The following is a 24,456-nucleotide window of genomic DNA, read 5'->3' as shown; positions in this document are numbered from 1 at the left end:
TAAAATTGCTTGGTTATATGCTGAAGATCATCTCATTAGCTACAATTTTGTCGCTTGAAGTTTTCTTCTGACCAAAAAAATAAAAAAATCCTCGCTAGTAACTTTTTCATGTCAAGGTGTGATATTTGTTTAACATTTTTAGTTGTTAAAAATCGAGTTACGATTTAAATAAGATTATTTTTATACTGTCAGATTCTGCAGTTAATGCAGATTCCTAATATATAACCTTAATTGCAGTCAACCTTTTGTATGCACGGTCAGGAGCGTATTAACAACCACGTGCACGGCTTGAGGAACTGACATATCCTGCGTTGGGTCCCCCATAGTGGTGGAGGAAGGTTGCTGAAACGGCGCGCTTTTTATCCCACATCTCCTATCTACCCGGTGTTCCAGTTGTGTTATATACTTCGATGGGCCTAACAGACTAACAAAATGTGACCAAAATTTCCGCTTCGCCCTTTGCTCACTGTCCCTGCACGGTATCTTAAAGATTTTATATTTTTCAATTTTGATTAGTAAATGAATTGAAAACTCTGATAAGAAACTAGTCCAAACAACATTGCACTTTATTTTAATGTACATATTCTTAACAATTGTGCTTTGTCCAATACTTTTATTCATCAATTCTTTTACCTAGTTGGATGTCTAGAATAATTAGTTTTATATCATACTTTCATAAAAGTTTTCAAACAATACTTGGAGTTTTAAAGCCAAAAAGAGCGAAGTAAACGAATTAGTCAATATTTCTACCTCACGACCAATAGCATTCATTAAACAAGTATGTAAATAATTTATAGGGATTTAGACGAAAAGTTGAGTAAGTCATCATCCACTTTTAACATTGCGTACCACTTGTGGTGATGGACCTGATAAGTTGATTGACGTATTCTTTTGTATGTTTATTTTTTTCAAATTAAAATATATTTATTCGTTATATTACATATGCATGGCGTCTTATTAATTTTATAATGTTTATTTTCAGCTTGAAACGGGTGTTTTGAAATCGGATGTGAGTATTAGATAACTCATTGGTTGTAAAAACTGGAGACATCTCTTTTTGGACAGAAATGTATGTGGGTTTATCATTAAATAACATAGGGAACCATTCGAATAATTATTGAGTTCTAATTGTATTGACATATACACGGTACCAGCCAGCTTTGTTATGCAAAGCATAGGCACTTTGTTTTCAAAGTATACTAGCGGTGCACTAAACTATTGTCCATTAGGTTAATAGCAATTACAGGATATTGTGTTAAAAATTAAAAATAGTTTATATAATTTTAAATTGATAGTGTATATTTGTCATGGAAACAAGTAATTTTGGCATAATTATTACACTTAAGGAAAAATGTATTTTTGTAGCTATATTTTAGCATTTGTACTTCAGTAGTATAGTATTTGTAGTATAGTATTGTATATATTTGCACTTGGGACGAGAGGGTCCGACTTCATACACACCTATTCAAAAACTGGCGTCATCTGGAACCGAGAATCGCCAACGTAGTCATCTCCATCATCCAATTCTTGTTCATTAGACTCAATATTGGCTCTTGATGTGAGAGTGCGGTGTATATATTCTTCATCTTTCTCATTCATCAGAACTGGCATTTCATTTAAACAGTTCCCTTAGCAATTATAGCAAAACGGGGAACAATTAATGGACATTTTCTTGCATGTACATCTTGCTCTGCTACAATCTTTAGTACATTTGCAAAAAGCTTGGTTAGACATTAACTTTACCTGGTTTACTATAATTTCCGTGTCTGTTCAAATGAATAACTACTGACTTCTTCAATCTGTAGTATCTTTATTGTTCTGCCATCTAGGTGCTGTTTTCGGAATAATTGCTATATTCGTCAAAAACAACAATGCATTGCCTCCCAGGATAATGGGTTTTCACGTACCTCACATATCCATCACATATCGCAGACACTAAACACCCCCTTTGCTAGACAACCTTATTCATGACAAATCCCCCCATCGATAACCAAATTATAAGTCGTTAAAACTGTTGGTTGGTTCCAAAGGACTTTAACAGTGCAGCCTTGTTGGTCTGTTTGATACCACCCTCATTAAATAAAGCAGAGAAAATGGAGCAAGTTCAAATCGTTAATAATTCTTTAAGTTTTGATAACTTTTTTCACTTATACAAATCCTTTGAATCAGAATTAAAGATTTTCATCATTGATACTGATGGTTGAACTCTGAGAGGGCAAAGGGAGAGCCCTATTTTTCCGTGACAGTTTGATCTCTGAAAATTATTACCATTTTTTTATTAATTGCTTGCTGACCACGTAATACAGCATTGTAACAGTTAACGGATTCATCTCCTACAACCCCAGAGGCTACTGACATGATGTCTTGAGTTTCAGGGAAGAGTGGGTGGTTTTCAAACACAGTTATCAGTTTAGAAATATCTGACATTTCTTAATTGTATCATTTCATCAAGTACAACCTTGGTTGGAAAACCAACTACCCTCATAAATGTGGGATTGGAAGCGCAAGAGAGGTAATCTTGTCCCAGTTTTAACCAATGAACCACGTGCCTCACGATAAATTCTGGACTTGATTCTTTGCAAATGTACTAAATATTGTAGCAATGCAAGATGTATATGCAAGAAAATGTCCATTCTGATCAATGATGAAGATGAAGAATATATACACCGCACTATCACATCAATAGCCGATAGTGAGTCTAATGGACAAGAAGTGGATGTGTGAGATGCCCTCGATGATGATTCTCGGTTCCAGATGACACCAGTTTTTTAGACAGAAGTCGGACCCTCTCGTCCCAAGTGAACCAGACCATGAACAATAGTATTAAGTCTGTGTTTTGGTAATTTTTATAAATACAACTGAATATATACAGCTACAAAAATAATTTTTTTCTTAAGTGTAAAAATTATGCTAAAATTACTTCAATTCATGACAAATATACACAATAAATTTAAATTTATATAAACTTTTTTTATTTTTTACAAAATATATACGATTGCAATACTATACTATATAGGATAGTGCTCTAAAACCTGTGTTCTATCCTGATTAATGCAAAACAACAACAGGCTAATGGATGATAATATGAACTTATTCAACGAAAAACGCGTGAAAAATCAATTTATAAAAGAAAGTATATATTAATTTGAGAACATCTGTGAAACTAATGCATATACAGAAGAAATGAATATAACCTTTATTGTAGAGAATTTTTTCGTCTTTATTTTTATTATTTACATCTTTTCCGTACGCTGCACAGTTTTCAATGTAGAAGTACAAAAGTAAAAAATGGTGTCTTTCCCCCCTTCCCTCCACTGAAGCATCAAGGCTAGCGGTGGGGACTTTTAGTATTTTTATCTTCTAGCTACCCCAAAACAAACAACTCATTCTACACATTCAAACACATTCCCACAAACAAATTACCACCCCTCCATTCTTCTACACCACTCTTTTAAGCATTCATTCACTGGACTATATAGTTTATAAGTATATCAGTAACGTACGAAATTTAAGAAACCCGTATGAATACAATAACTATTCCTCTTTTCACTAAGCAGGATCACAACTTTTTATTGTTCTCACAATATTTTGAGATCCTCCTAGAATACCAATTTGTTGCCCAGGCCCCTTGAATGAAACTCAATTTTGATAAGCTAATGTAAAGGTCCTCTTCAACACATTTCTGCCCAGCCTCTGATGCTAGTGACTAGATATCTGGCCTCAAAACTGATTTGTGAAGTTTGATGCGTGGACTCAAAATTGTTACTGTTAACTCTGCACTGCATGTCTCGTGCCAGGTGTAGCAGGAATATTTTCTTAATATCCAGCACATCAAGATTAATATACCGGTCAACTGTCATATGATCTTTCAAGATTCTCAAGGTCGCAAGAAGATGCAAGGTTTGATTTGATTTGTTTTCACGCCCAAGTGCCTTTCGGTCATGGCGTGTGCTCTGTTGTTTCGACCTTGTTTAGTCTCTTCAGTCGTAGATAGGTCCGAAGACCACTACAAGACAACAGTAATGTGGTCATCATGCTTGTGACATCTAAATTGATGATCGTAACATTCACTGTGTGATACGAGTGTTCGACTCGCTTTTACAAACTCTGCGACAGTGGGAAAAATTAGGAATCCACAATTTCTAGAGTGCACAACTTTCGAAATTCAGAGAGACTAAGAACATATTTATAATACCTCGATTTTATTTCAAATGACTTTGATTAGTCATATCTAAATTGAGAAATTTCTACCATAGACTGCTGGAATTGGGTTCCATATTCCAGGAACCAATCAGCAAGCGATGACAGATTTCAGTCATCCCAAGGGCACTGGACGTGAAAACAAATAACATCAAACTAAATTACTATTCCGTCCACAATAATTCAAAATCTCATGAAGATACAAGGGTTGTGTTTCGAATGTTTCCACTCATTTCGAGGCACTAGAAAGTCCCGGAGCCCTCGGAAACTTATTCGTAGTATTTTTATTACTACTTTGTTACTTAGATTCTATGAAATAAAGGTTTGAAGCCCAGGTCTCTTCAGCCAGGTTAAAATCCAGTTAAACGCCCTCCTAGACACATGTCTGCGCAGTCTCTGGTGCTAGGTGAAAGGTATCTAGCACTCAAAATTAATATGCGTAGTTTCTGATGTCAGTGGAATATAATGATTGATTAATAGCCATTCCTGGGCTTCTAAAAGTGTGTACATGTGTTTACCGTTTTGCTGAATGTTTACCGTTACCTCTGCATGTCTGCGTGTAAGAATTCCTCCTACACATGGCTCAGGTGAATTATTTCCACCACCGTGAATTACTTTCATGTTCAGTTATTTCCAGCGGGGCCCGCCAAAATCAGGTATTTGAGTTATTTCCTCCAGTTGATTGAAGAGAATGCACCGGCCAAATGTAATGTAATCCTTCAAGACTCTAGTTGAAGCGACCCTTGAATGTAAGGACTGAGATCTAGTGTTGAACTCCCTGACCGTTCCCTTCATTTTGGGGTGCTAGAAAGTCGGCCAAGTCCAGGATGTAGTTCCTTCCGGAACATGTGAGGGATATTTCCCACATAAAAGTACAAGGTTTAAATTCCTGTGCCATGATCCCGTTACCTGTGGTTTTACGCATGCTATCTGCAAGGTGTTTAACCTTCAGAATTCAAGGATGGTCACATTGGGGTCGAAATACACTTAAATTCTATATATTTAGTATAGGATTCAAAAGAATATTTGTCCCATTTTATTATCATGATTTTTATCAAGACATTGGAATGTTTTACGTTTTGAAAGGGAACGGTCCTGTACTTGTTACTATGTAACCGACCTTTTTGTTACATAGCTTTATTAGTTCATAGCCCAATGACATAATTTGGGTCTGGAAACGAATTTGCTAGTGAGCCGTGTCAGTCGGCTCAGTTTGAGAGAGGAGAGTATTTTTTATAGTACATATTGCGGCAGAAGCACTGTACGCCGACGCTCGCCAAAGGCTGTGGGCGAGTCCACTTTGTCTTTACTCCCCTTCTTCTCCGATTTGCTTGGAGACGCACTCTCTCCTTGAAATCTTCCTCCGACATTGACGTATTTTGTTACTGGTACTATGGAGACTCAAGAAAGAAGTTTTTCTAAGTTAATATTGTTCGACTTCCTTATTATGTGAGATTAAAACGTTTTTGACACCAAGCCAGGGCTCCTGTACTGGACCGACATCAGCGGACACATCATGCCTCCTGACCTAGTTCGGAGCAAGACGACGGAGTCGCCCCCGGACTTAACTAGGCCTAACCTCAACCAACTCGCAGCGGAAGGACTTCACCCGGAAACATTCTACGAGAACTTTGGTCTACATCATCTCTACAAACCAGGTGATATCTACTCCATGTTATTATTACTCCATCCAACGTTGGCTATCAGCCTACCTTCAAGAACAGTTATTTTACATCAAGTTTTTTTCCAAATTAAAGTTTTACCGTTTCTACCTTTTAAATTCTGTAGCCTAGAAAACTTGAACTTAGTGTTTCCCTAACTAGGCCTACTTCTTATTTCTGGACTAAACTACAGACTATAAATCCCCTAGTGTTTTACTGATTCAAATTAAATGATTTTATTTCTCTATCGCTGCGAGTTGAGTTGTGGAACTGGAACAAACTAAAAGTTTAAAAGGATACTGTATATTACGGGTCTACGAGTGTTTCAATGTTACAAGAATTCATGTATTTTGTAGGGTGTCACATTTCCTTGTTTAACTTAATTATTTTGTGTAGGTACCATGTTATGTTAGTAAAAGGCTAAATATTTCTGTTCTAACGGGGAAACTTTCGGCCCAATTGTTCTAAATTCAATTTCGGTTAACGCCAGTACTAAATTTCTTCCCCACAACTTTTGTCATTAAAAAAAATCTATTCCTTACTGTTTAAATTCAATTCTATTCTGATGTATATTTGTGTATAACTTAATAGTCTTATGTTGCTATTTAAATATTTTCATGTCCATGTTGGGTATAATTTTGAGCTGTAAAGTTTTGTTCGATCGTACTTTCTTAAAGGTTACCTTTGTTATTGATAATTTGATAAAATACTAATTTAATCGATTTCATGGTAGGCCATTTCACAATTCAATGTTTGTTTCATGTCATATTTTCAATTTCTTGCCTTTTAAGATTCATATTTTTAAATTTTTCATCATCGTAAAACCTTTTATTCCGAGTGGGCCTAACCTAACTTATACTCAGGAATTTATTTTAAGTCACCAACTTGGTCCTTAACCTTGAACTTTAATTTTGGTTAAGTTTATATACATAAATGTTTTGTTAAAGGTATTAGGCCTAACACTGGTATCGATTTACATTTCTAAGCCTTGTACCAAATTGTATATATATTTTTGCTGTTGTTTAAGGGCGCATATTTGTTAATATTTAAATTGAGTTGGTAATAAAGGATGTTAATCATATTTTAGTTGTATTTTTTTGAACACCTGCAGATCTCTCATGAGCACAGATATTTTGGTAAAAGTTCCACGTACCCATTTTGGGGTCTGGGTACTCAGTCATGTTTCACTAGGAATCCAATCAGTGACCTGCAACCATTCGGTGACTCAAACATTTTATACCTCTATGGGTTTCCCTTGACGATATGTTGTACTGGTGGACGGGATTTTTGCTAATGTTAGTACAGAATTGAATGTACTGCACAGCCCAGACCCAAGACTTAACTTATATAGGCATACGTCAGTTCTTTCTTCTGTAAGGCCCCTACAGTAGAAAGAAGTTACCAAGTCTGACACACTAAAGATGAACCAGAAGTTTGTGTAAAATTTGTATTTATAGTGCAGACTCATTTGTAATGAAATAAAGATTCGTTTTATTCCAGGCTAATACTTAATATATTTTGAAAGAATAAATAGTAATACAAAAATTAGGTTGTAATTTGTTCTAATCCAAGATAGCGTCTAAAATGGCAGTTTTTTTCGAATAAATCATTATTCATCTCGGTTGATTTCGCTTGACATTCGCTGTCATTAGTAAGTGGTGTATAGTTAGCTATATAGTATGGGTAGCTATACAGTTTTCCCTTTAACATAGATTTTGTTTCCTGTTTGAAGAAGTGTCTTCATCACTTATACAACCATAGATGTTTAACCTATGGTAAAAGATTTTGCCAACCTGGCATCTAAAAACCCTCACCTAAAAAGGATATATCTTTCCATACATGTCTTAAACTTAAAATGGTAACCAACCATACACCCCTTACCTAGTTAAGTATTAATTACGGTATCGTATTGTCAGTGGAGGTAGATGATGAACCAACAACTGTTGGAATATTAAGGAATATTTTTTTTACTTTGGGTAAAATAAACAGTAAAAAAAAACATTATTTGGACCCCTTATTATTGTATGCGGTAGAACCAGGTATGACTGAACTTAGGTAATGTAAGGTCTCATAGCTAATTATCTAGCTTTATGAAGATACATTGTTCGAGAATAACAGACCCTGTTATAGAAAGGGGTATGTATAATCCACGCTAATAAATTGACGGGTAATCAAACTGTCTTGTGAAATGATAAGACTTCTCAGTGACTATGAATGTGTCCCAGCTTAAATTGCAATTAAGTAATAATTTTACAAGTGTGTTTCAGTCGGATTTTATAGCAAGGCATAAAATACACAAGGACAAAGTACTTGCGATTTACTTTGGCACCGATAAGGAAACTGAGGATTCGATCCGACGACAAAAGGTAAATAACCTGCATGGTTTGCAATATGTTAGGATTTATTGTTATTCAAATTGAATTTTAGATGTCCGTTCTAACTACGTACCTTGTGGCTTTAAATATTTGTAAACTTTCAGCAAGTCAACTACTACGCGCTTATTCATGTTTAATATAATATCACTAAAAACGAAGTTAACATAGAATTGTCACATGTTAAACATAGTTCAACAAATCACGATTGAATATGGTAACAGATTTTATTCTTAAATTATTTCGAGGGTTTTAAAATTATATTTAAACATTCCGCATTCTTTTTTATCAATCCTTATAAAGAATCTTTGTGAAGGCTCATTGTTGGATTAACCTTCGGGCCTAATATATTGTGCCAACGATCCATCACCTTTTGTCGGATCTTTAGGTTTGAACAGTTATACATATCGAAGCCCTCAAAGATTTTTACGGTTCGTATTAGAGGTGTCGGTTCAAAATAACACTTATTGAGTGTTTTAATGTCATTTACTGAAAAATTCAACAACAACAAATGCGGAGAAAAGTGTCGGTCCTAAGGGCATCTCTTTGGGTTGTGCTAACTTCAGTATGTAGCAAAGGTATCACCGCTTTCCATCCTACATCGCTAAGGGTGTCTTGTTTTAAATAAAGATATATCATGGATTTTCAGGTCAAAGCTGCGATGGAATTCGCAAAATACAATTTAGAAAATGGAATTTTCTTATATGTCCGATACGGATCTATCACTGAAAATTTGCTAAAAGAAAATGAAATAGATATCGGTGATCTTTGGTTGGACTTGAAAGATAAGGTGAGCCTAGTTTCTGGTCTACTGTAACCTGGTCTGCTTTAGTAACATTTGGAACTGCTATAGCACTCAAAGAATTAAGATACACGTAGTACGTATTGATTCACACCGTGTGTTTGACACAGCCTTGCTCTATTTTAATTTGGCTGGAAAACAAAAATTAAATGTTTTTCTTAAAAGCTGTTTCAGATGAACCACTCTCTTGCCTATTAAGTTAGTTTTCGCTTAAGCAAAGTTTTTACTAGCATGCATCTGTCTTTACTGAATAAGCATATGGTTTATGCGTTAAAAGCTTAGGCTCAGCTTTAAGTTCAGAAGCCTCTGATAGAAATATACACAAAATACTAGGTACCTTTTGGTCTCTTAGTCAATTTCAACCACAAATACTGGATGTGTTTCAGTCTCTTACTCAATTCAAACCACAAATACTAGCTGCATACCAGTCTCTTAGTCAAGTCAAACCACTTAGTCGATTCAAACCGAAAATTCTGGCTGCGTGCCAGGCTCTCAGTCCATTGAAACCACAAATACTAGACGCGTTCCAGTCTTTAAGTCAATTTCAACCACAAATACTAGACGCGTTCCAGGCTTTAAGTCAATTTCAACTACAAATTCTGGCTGCGTTCAAGTCTTTTAGTCAGTTTCAACCACAAATACTGGCTGCGTTATAGTCTTTTAGTCAATTTCAACCACAAATTTTAGGTACGTTTTATATTAGTCTATTAGTCGGTTTAAGCCACAAATAAAATAGCTCTCCAGTCTCGTATTCAATTTTAAAATCACCAATGCTAGGTGCATGGCACAAAAAATGCGTTTTGTGATACTTCTGGTAAAATTCTTAGTATATTAATCTAGTTGCTGTACCTATGCTTTGCAATAGGTAGAGGGTACAAGAGGAAATATGTTTCTTTAAATTTGTCAAATAAAATATTTACACATTTGACATTGGGTTTTGAAAAAAAGTTCAACTCCAACACTTCATTTCTTAAAATTGTATTTCCTTTGAATCAGATAAGAAGTGGAGACGTGTTTGGTTACATATTACACAGTAAAAAGAGGTGCTGGAGCACCATGAACTTAATGACCTATTAAATCCAAGTTTTAAAAGATGTTATTTTTTTGTATAATAACCCTGCCTATATTTAAATCCAATAAACAAATTAATTTGGGTAATGCAGTGAAGCTGCGAATAAATTATATGATATGGATGTAAAAATTTTCTATTTTAGCCAGGCATCTTTACATAAAGGCCTGCGTAAAATAAATATCACAGTAAGCAGAAAATAATAGAAAGCCTTTATTCCCTCTAGGTTAGTAAAATAAAACTCTGTTTCGTTAGTCAAGATATAAATGTCATTGATGTTTTTAAATAAGAAATTATTATTTTCACTGTTGTGGTTAGTATTTACATATTACAATGAATAAATATAATCAATTCCATAAATTGAAAATTCAAATTTAATTGGTTGGTATGGAATTGTTTTTCAAGGCGAGGTTATTGGATTGGTCCTTTGAGCTATTCAATTATTACCTAAAATTTAAATTTACATTTGAATTTTTATAAAGTTGCCAATGGATATGTTTTTGGACGCTCAATAATCAAAATTCACACATATATATATTTATTTATTTATAAAAGAGGAACTATGTATGTATTTATGTACGTATGTATGTACCTTATGGACTCCAAAACCTCACGTTCGCTGCTGAGCGCTAGATGCCGGGACGGCGCCAGGCTGAACTAGCGTTCGCCGCTGCGTAACATTACATTACATTATTACATTTGTTGTCATGAGAGCCGAAGCCCCCTGACTGCTTACCCGGTACCTATCCTTCAGGACATACCCGGGCCCCATGATGTAGGCCGAAGCTTACGCATCAACCTTTAGCACATCATGGGCGGATGACTTAAGGTCATCAGGCTCGCCGGCTGCCGAAGCAGACCCTTCGGAAAGAGGGTTGCCCCTCAATCCTAACCAGGGATTCCGGCTGCTTGTTTAAGCGTCACTCCACCTGGGTTCCACTAGGTCGGAACCTAGAGGTCCATAGTAGAGCGCCCCGACGCATTTAGTGCAAGCAACACTCGGGACCTATCTAATCCCTGACAGACAGAACCCGCCATCAATAGCCAGGAGGAAGGGGACCATCAGCACGCTGACGGGGGGAACCCCAACCTCCCATTTACACCGCTGCCCGATCGAGGCCTTACCCATTGCTGGGAAACCAGAGATAACCAGAGCGATAGATCCCCAGATACCCCTGGCGGGCTCGGACCCAGCACCCGATCTACTTCGTTTGCCCGTCAGACCCAACATCACTGCCAGGCCATCAGGGTTTCCCAAAAGGAGGCAGGTATAGAAGTGGGACCCACCCGGATGAACCTATCCACCAGAGGTGGCGACACCCTTGACTCAATTGAGGTTCCGGGAAGAACCCCCCACACTCAAGATAACCATACCGTCCGTGCTCAGAGACAGGGATTGGTTTGCATAAGTACCTACAAACCGTTGCCCTCACACTGCGGAAAGTTACGTTGCCCTTGAGTGTCCCCGTGAGCTGCGGGTACTTGCCCGTTTTCACCTCCAGGAAAGGTTACTTCCAAAGTCGAGGATTTGCCCACTGAATGCTGGTCGCACACAACAAGCAGGCCGAAGCCCAAAGAACCACAGACACAGGTAGGTTAGAGATTATGATGTACTTCCATCTCTCCTAGAGCTAAACACCCCTCCATCCTGGATAAAGGAATGTCACTGGGACCCGATGCCCAGTCGTCCATGTCTGTGGCCAACTTGAAAATGCCGATACCAACACGGAGCATTTACCTCCCCTCTGGGGGCTACGTAACATTGCCGCTAAACACTGAATTGCAGTAAAAACAACAGTAGTTATCCTGGATAGCAATGTTCTGCAATAAAACTGGCTTTGGACATTGGGCCAAGCGATTCTGATAGATAGCAGCACTACCCAGGTTTCAGTGGGTAAAGTCGTGTCGCTATCTAGCAGGAAAGAGGTGAGACAAAGCCCTGTTCTATACGACCCTGCTGTTGATCTTGGGAAACTATATTTTTTATTGTCAAAAAAGTACGTCCCCACGAGCTGCAAAGAAATATAGGACGCTCGGGACGAGCTGGCTGATCCATGGAAACGTTAAACAACAATTAACCGTGACGTTCCGGAACGTTCCTAGCTCCTGGCACCGTTGCCCCGCTGACGTTCCGGAACGTTCCTAGCTCCTGGCGCCGTGGCCCCGCTGACGTTCCGGAACGTCCGTAGCAGCGAACGTGTTAATGGGGAATGTGAGCTATCATCACACAGAATTTCAGTCCAATTCAACCAGTATTTAATGGGTGATTGAACTTCAAACAAACAAACACACAAACTTTCACATTTATAATATTAGTATGATAATCACCTTGAGAAAACCACTACAAAAGTAATTGCAAACATCTGCTCTTGTTTAATTTGGGTACTACTGTATCTGTCTCTTTAACTTACTTAACTTTAATAATAATTGAAACTCATTTTACAGTTCCTAGAAGTCGTCGTTACTTCCAAAGTAAGTAGATACTTACTTACCATTACTGATATTACAAATCTATTGATTTCCTCAACTACTCAACTATGATAACAAAACAAAGTATTTTGCAAGCCAATATTTCAGAGCCTGAAGCTGCAAAAGGACAAGGTTAAACAACCTACAACCTTTTTTCATACCAACATCACCATACCAAGCGATGAATGTTCATCAGAATAAAATGTTTAAAATCCTTTAAATATCTTATCTTCAGTTCCTTTTTAATGTTTTTGATATACCAACGAAGCTAAAACTATTAAATCCAATAACAGATAAATGGTGTAAGAAAGCTACAAAAGGTCTGGATTAAAACGTATTAATACCTTACGTAAATTTAAATATATAAACATCTACTCCAGTAATGTAGTGATGTCATAATTAATTATGTATACAAAATTGCACACATATACATGGTGGTAGAAAAGTCAGTACCTAATTTTAAAATGTTTAACAACAAAACCCCAAATGGCTCTCTCAGATTATATTCTCAGCTGATTGAAGCTAATTTAATAAAAAAATTTTGTGGTTCATACTGTAAACTGATTGAAGTTTTTTTTTTATTTAAGCCTGCTATTATGCCTGTTGTTTAAGCATTGACGAAAAGACGTTAATGCTTCACGATATGAAGTGTAAAAAAACTAAATATAAATAAGTGTAGCAGTCTTTTTAGGACCAGAGGTGGTTAAGAGCGTAGAATGGAATAAGTTTCTCTCTTTAAGAAAGAACAAAAAATGTCATAAGGAAATGTTTGAAAGTGAAAGTGTGAATTGTGAAAATCCTGTTCGAGATTAGTTCAATGTAACTTTCCCCGGGAAATGGATTGGACGAGGTAGTCCACATCACTGGCCTGCGCGTAGCCCAGTCTTTACGCCCTGTCGTTTATTTTGTAGGATAGGTTTACAGAAGGAGTCTTAAGAGTCTCAATGAATTTAAAGTTTCCATTTTAGTGGTTCTTGGTAATGTTTCACAGGATTTTATTTAAAAGTCTGTTAAAAAATATCTGTTAGATTACAAAATGTGTTGACAATGCAGGTGCGTCGATGTTTGACATCTTTAATAATAAATGGTGTGAATAAAAGTTTAAATGTACATTTGTTTGTTATACAGCACCATAAAAAGTCATTACAATTATTAATTTAAAATAGGTAGGGACTTTTCAACCAACATGTAGTAACTTAGCATAGCACTTCGTACACCTTTAACCATTGTTGAATTAACCTGTTACTTTGCATATTTGGGATTCTAGGGTGAATATGAAAAGAGACATAACACCTATAAAGGCAGAACTATTTTTATTGTTTTAAAAGACTCGGATCAAAAGGTGCCAATACTCACATGTGAAGAGTCTGGTATAACACAAGCAAAGGTAAGTTAAAAGTAATAAATACTTTATGTTTTAACAGGACCAAACTGTTGGACTGCTTTTTTGATGCGAGCAGTGTTGATGATCAGCCTACCTTGATTACAAACCGAGTAATATAAAAAAATATGATCACTTTAATCATCATTTATATAATTTAGCCTATAATAAAATAATAACCTTTGTAAACTTATATCGGTAAAAGATAAAATAGGAAATTCTGTAAATTGACTTGATTTGAATTGATGACATACACACAAAAAATCCACACATATATTTCAAATATTTAAGTTGCTATTCACCTATGCGTTGGATTATTATTTAGACTTACTATTACAGTGTAAACTTTCAATTCCTTGTTGTTATGTGACTTGCTATTAATGAACCTGTGTTTTTCGTATTTTATATTTTTCATTCATCCATTTTTATTTTTGTAAGTACTTTTCCATTTCGGATTAACAGAGTGTCTAGATGTTTTCATTTCGCAATGTTATTTTAACACGTTCACTGCGTTGTATATTTTCTTGCATTAATCCAATGGTGCGTTACAAGATCTATAGTCTCGTCCTCTATGATTACCCAGGTGCGATACGAGACCCCGAGATTACGTTGCGCAGTAATCTTATGCGCATCATAACCTAGCAAAGAAAGGAGAGAGAGAGAGAGAGAGAGCGCTGATTGTTTGTTTATGTGAACCCGTGTATCCATAGCTTTAAGAAGTTCATTCATACTAAGACCTTTAAAATAATCTACATATCATGAGCTTCATTTTGTCATAATTATTTGATTTTGATGTGCCGTATCTCTATATTTTTATTTAGATAATGGTCTGAAGTGATGGCTACACATTTAAATGTGTCGCTTATAGATATATGATATGATAGATTTATGATAGATTGTTTATCCGTGATCAAATGTTGTGCTACAAAGTTTCAGACCTTGGATTTACTATAGTACTGAGAGTTTAAAATGTTATTTATGTTTGCCAGGATACGTTGAAGTGCAATAATTATAAAAGTAAATACATTCGCGTCGTCTGGCTCGAGGTTGATGTGAAGATCCTGGGCAAGGATTATGTAGACAGCCTCTGTCCTAACCGAAGAATGCCAGATTGCTACCCTAGGATGTACCGCGAAGTATCTGGAAGGGTAAGTGTAAAACTTAAGATTTATTGTCGAAATTGTAAGGTACCGGTACCAAGTTTTTAGGGGGGTAAAAACGTGTCAGGATTAAATAAACATCAGAACTTACCGTTCTTCATCCACAATACCCAAATCTTGGGCCTATGTGTTGGTCGTAGCTTGTGCTTTAGGCCAAAGAACGTAGGCCTAGTTCTAATCACAGTGAAGTACATGCAGACACTCACACGCCATATTTATCAGTAATAGCACGCTAATTTGTCAAATAAAGTTAAACCAACCGATTTCACCAATCTTTAACACCGACGATACAACATTACCCCAAACTGTCGTTTCCAATCAATTATTTTTTCATACATAAATTCAAATTGACACATTCTTATTCCTAAACATAAAACATTTTAAATAAACTCTTTCTTTCGAAATTGGCATCTATTTAAGTGATCTTACACTATTAAAACACCGACGCTTGACTTCAACACTTCCACTGGCGGTCGCTGACCTCTCCACTGATAAAACCCAACTACAACTTTCACTTTTCAGCCGTTTTAGTTTTTCATGTTGTGTTTTTTATGTTGCGTGTCTTTTTTATGTTTCCTTTAGTTTTTTCCTCCCAGTGTGTTATATACCCTGTGTTAATGTCCCCTCGGGTGTGTCGTGTAAATGTTTTGCGTTCTGTGTTATTTTTGTGTTTAGAAGTGCAAATTACTTAAAATGTTACTGTGTGTTAGTGAAAACCCCCCCTCATACAACTATACCCACACTCCCATTTTAGATTCACACAGATTCACTCTACCTTTCGCTTCCACAAATACTCACAAATTCACCTATACATACGCATTTATACACCCTATTTACTAAAACTAGATTCTAATTTCAACTCCCACTTTACTTTTAAAAAATTTTCATTTTCCATCATAGCTTGATTAAATCACTTAAATAATCAATATTACAATTAAACATTTCTAACTCATATTTTACAAACGTTTTATAATTACCGTTTCGCTTCAGTCGTTCCGTAGTCTTCCATACAATTCAAATTTTCATAATTCCTCTACCGTCAATACATACTTTACTCTTGATCCTCTTTACTATTTAACTCTTCTTTAAATAATAATAATAATAATAATAAAACGTCTTTTATTTAAAGCGGTTTTCAGTAACAATACTGTTTTTCAAAACTACTCAAGTCAATACAAACAAAAGAAATATTACAATACCAATAAATGACTTATTAACTAACAATACCTTAAATTATATTTACAAAAGACATTTTTTGGAGTTCAGTCGAAAAGCTTTATAACTAAGTTTTTTTACATTTTCTGGCAGTTGATTGTACTTCTGAGGAGCAAAAAAATAGCCTATATCAATCCTAATTCAAATCTTTTCTGAACCAAATCAATCAATTCTGAATCAAATCTAATTCAATTCTTTTAATAGCCCAAATCAATTAGCCTATATGATTTTTTTCATGTCTTTCCACTTGCTCGGATTTTGTACTAGTACAGTTGAATCACTCAGAAAGTAGCGAATTACCTAAGATCCCATGTACCTTGGCACCAACTTCTTGCTGAATTTATTTGCTGTATTACTTAAATTTGGGTCTTGATGTATACTTCATATTCAACTGTAATGGATGATTCCTCCTAGGATAGCTATATCTTTCCCTTATTTGATTATTGGCAATACTCATCCTGAGTATTAAGCTCTTTCCAAATTTCCCCTCCTTTGGTCAGAAGTTAACTTCTCCGAAACAATTTCATTTACATTCCATAAGTTCGTCGATGCGTTGTTGCAAGGATGAGCAAACATTAAATTAAATGCAGTCGATTTTATTGTACCATTTACAGCAGTATTCAAACTTGTGGCAATCAGTCCAAGGTTCGGATCCCATTTATCGTGTTCCTTACAATAAAAACTCCGTAAAGCGTTCTTCGTCTCCCTAAAATATCGTTAAGATAATTTCCTGGTATGCTGATAGTTTCCTGTGCTCCACATAGTTATTGAACATAAATTTCTTGAATTCTTTAGAGGTAAAATAACTGGCATTATTGCATACAAGTATTCGTGGTATAAAGGAGGTATAAAAAATTATCGTAAATTTTTCAATTATGCATTTTTTCTTGCAACCCTTCAAAGGTTACAACCACACAAAACGGGTAAAATCATCGACCACAATTAAAATAAACTGATTGAGGTTGTTTGATCTGGAAAAGGGTCCAGCTAGGTCAATAAACACAGTGTTTAGAGCTTGAGTTACAGGGACAGATATTAATATACCTTCGAACTTTCGTTGTGCGGACTTAGACATCAGACGGATCTTACATTCACGGACTTTACTTTTAATAAATTAATTTAATTCAGGACGATGAAAACATTCGTTTACTTTGATTTGCGTCCTAAAAATCCCCAAATGTCCTCCTATTATTGAGTTGTGATAGAATGCAAATATTACACCAAACAGTTTGGGAAAATAAATATTGTTTTTAAACAATACAACTGTATTTTTTAGGGTATAGTTTTCATTGTCAGTCTTGTTCTTGATAGTTTCAATAATTTTTTACACTCTTCGTCGCTCTCTTGATGAATTTTGATGTTATACCCCCACCAAGATTGCCAATTAGGTGGTATACTTTAATTTCAGATTAATCTAATTTGAGCTGGTAGTAGAAGTGAGATAATTAATAAAACAACTTAGGCCAAAATATATATATATATATATATATATTCTATCAAAATATATATTCTTCAAACTTCGGAAATTGGTACAAAACTCTTTTTTATAAGCAACATACTATCCCTCTTCATTACTCCTATAGTTTATATCAAACAATAAAATGGACAGATCTTACTTTAAATTTATGAGGTCTTGTTCTACTGGTCAGATCAGTGGCTGTACCAAGAAGTGGTACAAAGAAGTGGTACAAAGAATAAGGTATTGGTCAAAAAAGAAGTGGTCGATATCTGTAATGCCTACAGCAAACCACTTTCATTAGATCACCATTTCCAGTAAACTTAACTGACAAAAACTTGAATTTCTTATCTAGTACCACTACCAACCTACAAAACTAAATCTTTTAAATGCTGAACACTATTTCTTAAGCTTGTCATGCCCAATGATTAAATGATTTAATTTTGGTTTAGTAATTTTAATTAAACCTGAATATTTATTTACCTCGGTACAGAATTTCCCCTCCTTGACTTGAAATTACTTAACCAAAATTACAAACTACTTCGACACAACTATTTATAAACAACATTAAAAACAACTGTTTCAACTCTACTCTACAAATAATACAAACCTTTCAAAAATCAAATCAATCATAAAAATCTATTCCTGTTTGAAAATTCAACATTGACTCTACCTAGCTATACCTACTCTCCGCTACCTATCAACAAATTCCCTAACTCTAACTCCTAGTTCAAGAAACGTCCGCTTGCTACAGTACTTAACGGAACCTCACATCAAAACAACAACTTCCATTCAACAACTTTACGATTTAAATCAACTCACTTTCTTATAAAAATTCCAATATTAACATTCTTATTTATAAACATACTACTGTACATCAAAATAAAAACCTTTCTTTTACAATTTCCAATTATTTAAGTGATCGTATTCTATTTACAACTCATTTGATTCCCCCATTTCCGCTAATGGTCACTGACCTCTCCCAACAGCTCCACTACAAACAAACTTTCACTTTTCAACAGTTTTAGCGAATTTCCCTATAGGGAAGTAGCTATAAAGACTTACATCTTATCAAATCTATTTCTAATAAATTAAAAGAAGATAATTCAATGATCACAAAAGTAGACACTTTTTTGAAAGATAACAAATTTCAAGTCCTAACCAAAGATCAAAGATCCAACCAATGAATATTCAAAAACAATTAATAGTAAAATAATGAAATGTAAAAGTCTAGCCAAACTAGAACAAAACATGCTAAAATCAAATAACTCAAAAGCCCCAATACTAAGAGGACAACCAAAAACACACAAAATTAATATACCTATACGACCTGTAGTAAATTTTCAAAATGCTCCTTCATAAACTATCAACATTTTTGGACAACAAAATAAAAAAATAGTATCAATATGGATAATGGGTAGGCTACAATATTAAAAATACTTGCGATTTCATTGGAAAAATAAAAGATATAGACATTCCAGAGAACTCTTTACTGATCTCAATTGATGTTTGTAACATTTACACAAATATCCCATCAAAAGAAACATTAACCATTCTGAGAAAAGAACTAATTGAAAAAAATATATTAAACAAAAAAGAAATTGAAGATATTATCCAGCTTACACAATTGACACTGAAACAAAACTATTTCAGCTACAATTCCTCTTTCTATTTACAAGAAGGTGTAGTGTTATTTAAAAAATTCCCACTTAGGGCCAACCAAGTGGGCAACGGTCCGTAATATCATACATAGGTAATATGCTACTGCAAACCATCTGTCAAGATATAGGTACTACTGTAATTCAAAGTTTCTGTGTTTGGGTGTTATTAGACACGATAAGAGCACAACGAACTTCTTCTGCAGATGAACAATCTATTGGTTACGAGAAATATAAGCCGAATTAATAAATGCCACAATTCAAACGCATTAAATTGACTCTGGTCTGAACTTTTTATAGTATGGAGTTTGGGCCTTTTTTATGTCACCATCTGGGTAAGTTACTTTGAGAGATCAATGGTTTTTGTTGCTAAGTAGCGCCAGTAAACATGTACAACACTTCTTTAGTTGAATAACATTCATTGGCTATATTGTTTATTCTTTCACTAAGCTGAATGAATACTTTAAAGTAAACTCTCTAAAAATCTATAATAAATTTAAATTTAGGATTAATGACTTTCAATAACTTATCATGCATTTATTCATAAAATTATTAAAAACGAGGTGTTAGCCCGTCCTACGTACTAGTCGGGGGGCAAACTGTATTCCGTGGGATTTTTTGTGAAGGGAATGTGTGACTATGTGGAATCTCTTTATTATATGTCACATAATGGTGTAGTACCGGGTGTTTACCCTCAAATTGCGGGGTTTGGTTTTATGACGTCTTAAATCCAAGATGGCCGCCATGTGTGACATCTATTCATTAAATTGATAATAACTCTTTTCAGAGTAAAATAATCGAATTTTAATTTATACCATTGAATTCAGCTCAAAAAATCAAACAATTTGGTGTTTTGAATCATTGCTCTATGACCCTTAGTTACCGAGATATTGAAGGCGGAAAACACAGAACATTGTCCCCAAGCAAGACCCCACTACCCCCATGTTATCCTTATGGGAAAAAATAAAATTGTATATCTAGCTTATTACTCAGCATATCTTAATAATAATTGGTATGTGGCTTCATTTAGTAGAGATCTACTTGATTATGGCCAAAAATCCCCCATTTTTACATTTCCGTGGCAGCAAACCTGCATACTCACTTCCCATGTTAATCTTATGGAAATTTTTTTGCATGCTTGTTTATGAACATACGTGTTGAGAAATGTTAATGTGTGGCTCCATTTTAATTAGTTAATGAAGCATTTGCAATTCGTTGAGTATACAGGTCTGCTGCTACGGGGTTATAGTAGCTATAAACAAATTACAGGTCTAAAATAGGTAGAAAATAAAATAAATTAGACCATAGTTGTGAGGCATATGTAATTTTGTAGGATTTTGAATTAAGCAATTGTATGATTGTTGGCAATAGATAGGTAATGATATGTCTGTAAGTGTGGCCAAGCTGGTGTTTTCGGCCGCCATCTTGGATCCGCCATATTGGATATTAATAACATTTTCTATGCAATGCTAGTGTTGTGACACATCATTATGAACTAAGTTTTCACGCTGATTTCAATGCTGAAATATGTTTTTAAATATCTTTTTTCGTTTGGAAGATATTCAAATAAAAACTCTCCTTCATACATTTCTTAAGGACGTTTCGTAAGGTCATCAGTGTTACGATTTTTAGACGTGGAACCTCTTATATGCCTTATATGTCTTATATGTATCATCACACATAATTTACTTTGTACTTACACCAAACAAATGATGTAACCCTGATGACCAGCCCTGTATGTCTTTAATTGCTTTAACCAAAGACAAATTTCAAAATAAAGATAATTATTCATGTTAAATAAAGGTCCATAATTAATTTTCAATTAGTCAGATTTCATTTAGTGATTAATAAAATTTTAAACCAAACATTTACTGAGTAATTTGAGGCTAGAATGAACCCTTTGACGTATTAACAACCCGAGATATAAATCTAAAAAAAAAAAAACTGATTTGGAAAAAGTTAAATTTAATATTGTGTTGTGGTTCATAGCTCAACTCTAACTCGTCCGATTTTAATGATCGATAGCTTAAATAAAAGCTCTTACATCACTGAATACTTTAAGACTAGAACAAATTACAAGCGATAATAATAACTGGATATATGAGAAAAATAATCTGAAAAATAATTAAAGTACGAAACGTCCGTAAGAAATGTATGGGGGGGGGAGTTTTCATTTCAATATATCTTCGAAACGAAAAACGATATTTACAAACGGTTTTCGGAATTGAAATTAGCGTAAACATCTAGTTTATAATAATGAGTCACAACACCAGCATTAGATTTAAAAATTTGTATTAATATCCAATATGGTGGATCCAAGACGGCGGGCCAAAAACACTAGCTAGGCCACACTTTCAGACAAAACACCCGGTATTACACGATTCTATATGACATTACCTATCTATCACCACCAATCATACAATTGCTTAATACAAAAACACAAGAAATTACATATGACCCAGAACTATAGTTTATTTTATTTTATTTTATACCTATCATTTGTTAGATTTTTTTATTGCTACAATACCCCCGTAGCAGCAGACCTGTATACTCAACGAATTGCAAATGATTCAATAAATAATTAAAATGGAGCCACACATCATCATTTCTCAAAGTATGTTCATGGACAAGCATGCAAAAATATTGACCATAAGAATACCACGGGAAGTGAGTATGCAGGTTTGCTGCCACGGAAATGAAAAAAATGGAGGATTTTAGGCCATAATCAAGTAGATCTCTACTAAATTAAGCCACATACCAATTATTATTAAGATATGCTGAGTAATAAGCTAGATATACAATTTTATTTTTTCCCATAAGGATAACATGGGGGTAGTGGGGTCTTGCTTGGGGACAATGTTTTGTGTTTTCCGCCTTCAATATCTCGGTAACTAATGGTCATAGAGCAATGATTTAAAACACCAAATTGTTTGATTTTTTGAGCTGAATTCAATGGTATAAATTAAAATTCGATTATTTTACTCTGAAAAGAGTTATTATCAATTTAATGAATAGATGTCACACATGGCGGCCATCTTGGATTTAAGACGTCATAAAAACCAAACCCCGCAATTTGAGGGTAAACACCCGGTACTACACCATTATGTGACATATAATAAAGAGATTCTACATAGTCACACATTCCCTTCACAAAAAATCCCACGGAAGCTAGATATGTGCAGTTTGCTCCTGGACTATACGGGAATTCAGTAGTCAGTTGAAACCGTGTACAATTCAGATCAGCTAGTTTACACTTATAAAGACAAAGTTTCTTGCTTAATCCAGTTACTGTAAACCACTATTATTTTGAAAAAAAATATGGGCACGGCTCATATGGGCAACGTGCCAGAATGTTTGTCTCAGACAATATCGCCTATCACAAATAGTAGACCTATAATTTATGTACCTTAATGATGTGTCAGAGTGGGCAAAGGCAGTGTCCACGGTTGCGTCTATTGCTTGTCTCTACCAACGAAGTGAAACACACTTTCTGACTAATTATGGTAAAAACGTACCTTGTCATACAATCCTTGATAAGTTTTTTTAGTATCGAAAATAACTTTCTACATGTTTCGGTGGTTCTTCAATTCCACCATCGTCAGGCACACAAAAGGATCCACTTCTTGAGGTGTCGTCAGAGGTGTTACACACATTTTACACAAACACAAAACACGAAACGATTAAATACGGTAACAGATAGGCCTATCAACTTATGTAGGTACATTGCCGCGGGCAGGACTGGAAGTTGACTGAACCAGGTTATGAGCTGATATTGGACTATTGTAGTGACGAAGTAGAGTGTTAGAAAATATAATGGGATTCATAATTGAGTTTTTCATTAAAAATTTGTGTGCTGTCCCTGGTTTTTATGTTCTTATGTATTTCAAACTCCTCCAAGGTATTTAATAAGTTTCCTTTCCCACAGTAATGTAGAATGTCGAGACCGTCATTTATATCCAGCATATCATGGTTATTCTCAATAATAAGTTGAGCGAAATTGGATTTCTGCAAATTAATTGTAGGGGCTGGTCGATGCTCTTTGTATCTTATTTTAAAAGCTCTCCCACTTTGTCCTACACAGGTGCTCGGGCAATCAGCACATTTTAGGCGGTATACACCTGTCTTTTCGTATTTATCAACATGTGGGCGCTTGCCTTTAGATATGTTCTGCAGCCGATTTGTAGTTTTAAACGCTAGTTTAACACCATTTTTATTGAGATCTTTCTTTAAATAGTTGTTTATTTGATGGTTGTATTCAACGCAGCAATACACTAATTTGTTATTATCATTATTTGCTGGCATGCGGCATGTATTTTCCTTTTTCTTTGCAACGATTTTGTCCACCATCTCAGATTTGTATCCATTGGCCACGGCAATGTGTTTTATCATGTTAAGCTCTTTATTGTAGTTTTCTGGCCTTAGTGGGACATTTAGTAGTCTGTAGACCATTGAGTTATAGGCTGCCAGTTTTTGAGAATATGGATGGTAAGATGTGCTATGGATGGTTTGGTCAGATGTCGTGGGTTTACGGTATATGCTATACTCCAATGTATTGTTGCGTTTTTCAAGAGTGAGGTCGAGAAAATTTATTTTGTTGTCTACTTCCTTTTCCACAGTAAATTTTAGGTTCGGCGACACAGAGTTTAAATGTTGGTGTAGTAAATCAAGTTGACGATTGTTGCCATCAAATATTATAATAGTGTCGTCTACATATCTAAAGTATTTCAGTATTCTAATTACATGTTTGTTTTTGTCTGAAAAAATGAATTCATTTTCCATGTTATTTAAATAGATTTCTGACAAGATGCCTGAGAGAGGGGAGCCCATGGCAAGACCTTCATTTTGCTTGTAGAATCTTCCATTGAACGAAAAATAATTTTGGCCTAATATTTCCTTTAGGAGACATATTATTTCTTCTATGGCTTCAGGTAGGAGGCTTGAATTTTCTTCGAGGCTTGAAAAACTAATTCGACGGTTTTGTCTATTGGAATGTTGGTATATAGGTTTGTAATG

The 24,456-nt window shown here is 35.1% G+C and overlaps 1 protein-coding gene across 1 annotated transcript in view; it reads left to right on the top strand.

Annotated features, from left to right (window-relative positions):
* LOC128994930 (uncharacterized) overlaps positions 1–24,456 on the top strand; it is a 48,838-nt gene that overhangs the window by 22,342 nt on the left and 2,040 nt on the right. Inside the window, exons 7-12 of the mRNA XM_054419764.1 lie at positions 983–1,009; positions 8,129–8,227; positions 8,883–9,023; positions 12,550–12,576; positions 13,841–13,960; positions 14,944–15,102. Of these exons, the coding sequence (XP_054275739.1) occupies positions 983–1,009; positions 8,129–8,227; positions 8,883–9,023; positions 12,550–12,576; positions 13,841–13,960; positions 14,944–15,102 (573 nt within the window). The remainder of the gene's footprint in view (positions 1–982; positions 1,010–8,128; positions 8,228–8,882; positions 9,024–12,549; positions 12,577–13,840; positions 13,961–14,943; positions 15,103–24,456) is intronic.

Source organism: Macrosteles quadrilineatus, unplaced genomic scaffold (genome assembly GCF_028750875.1).
Source record: "Macrosteles quadrilineatus isolate MER2022 unplaced genomic scaffold, UCM_ALF_1.0 Scaffold_5__1_contigs__length_97177068, whole genome shotgun sequence".
NCBI classification, from domain to species: domain Eukaryota; kingdom Metazoa; phylum Arthropoda; class Insecta; order Hemiptera; family Cicadellidae; genus Macrosteles; species Macrosteles quadrilineatus.
This window is presented reverse-complemented; position numbering and strand designations above follow the sequence as displayed.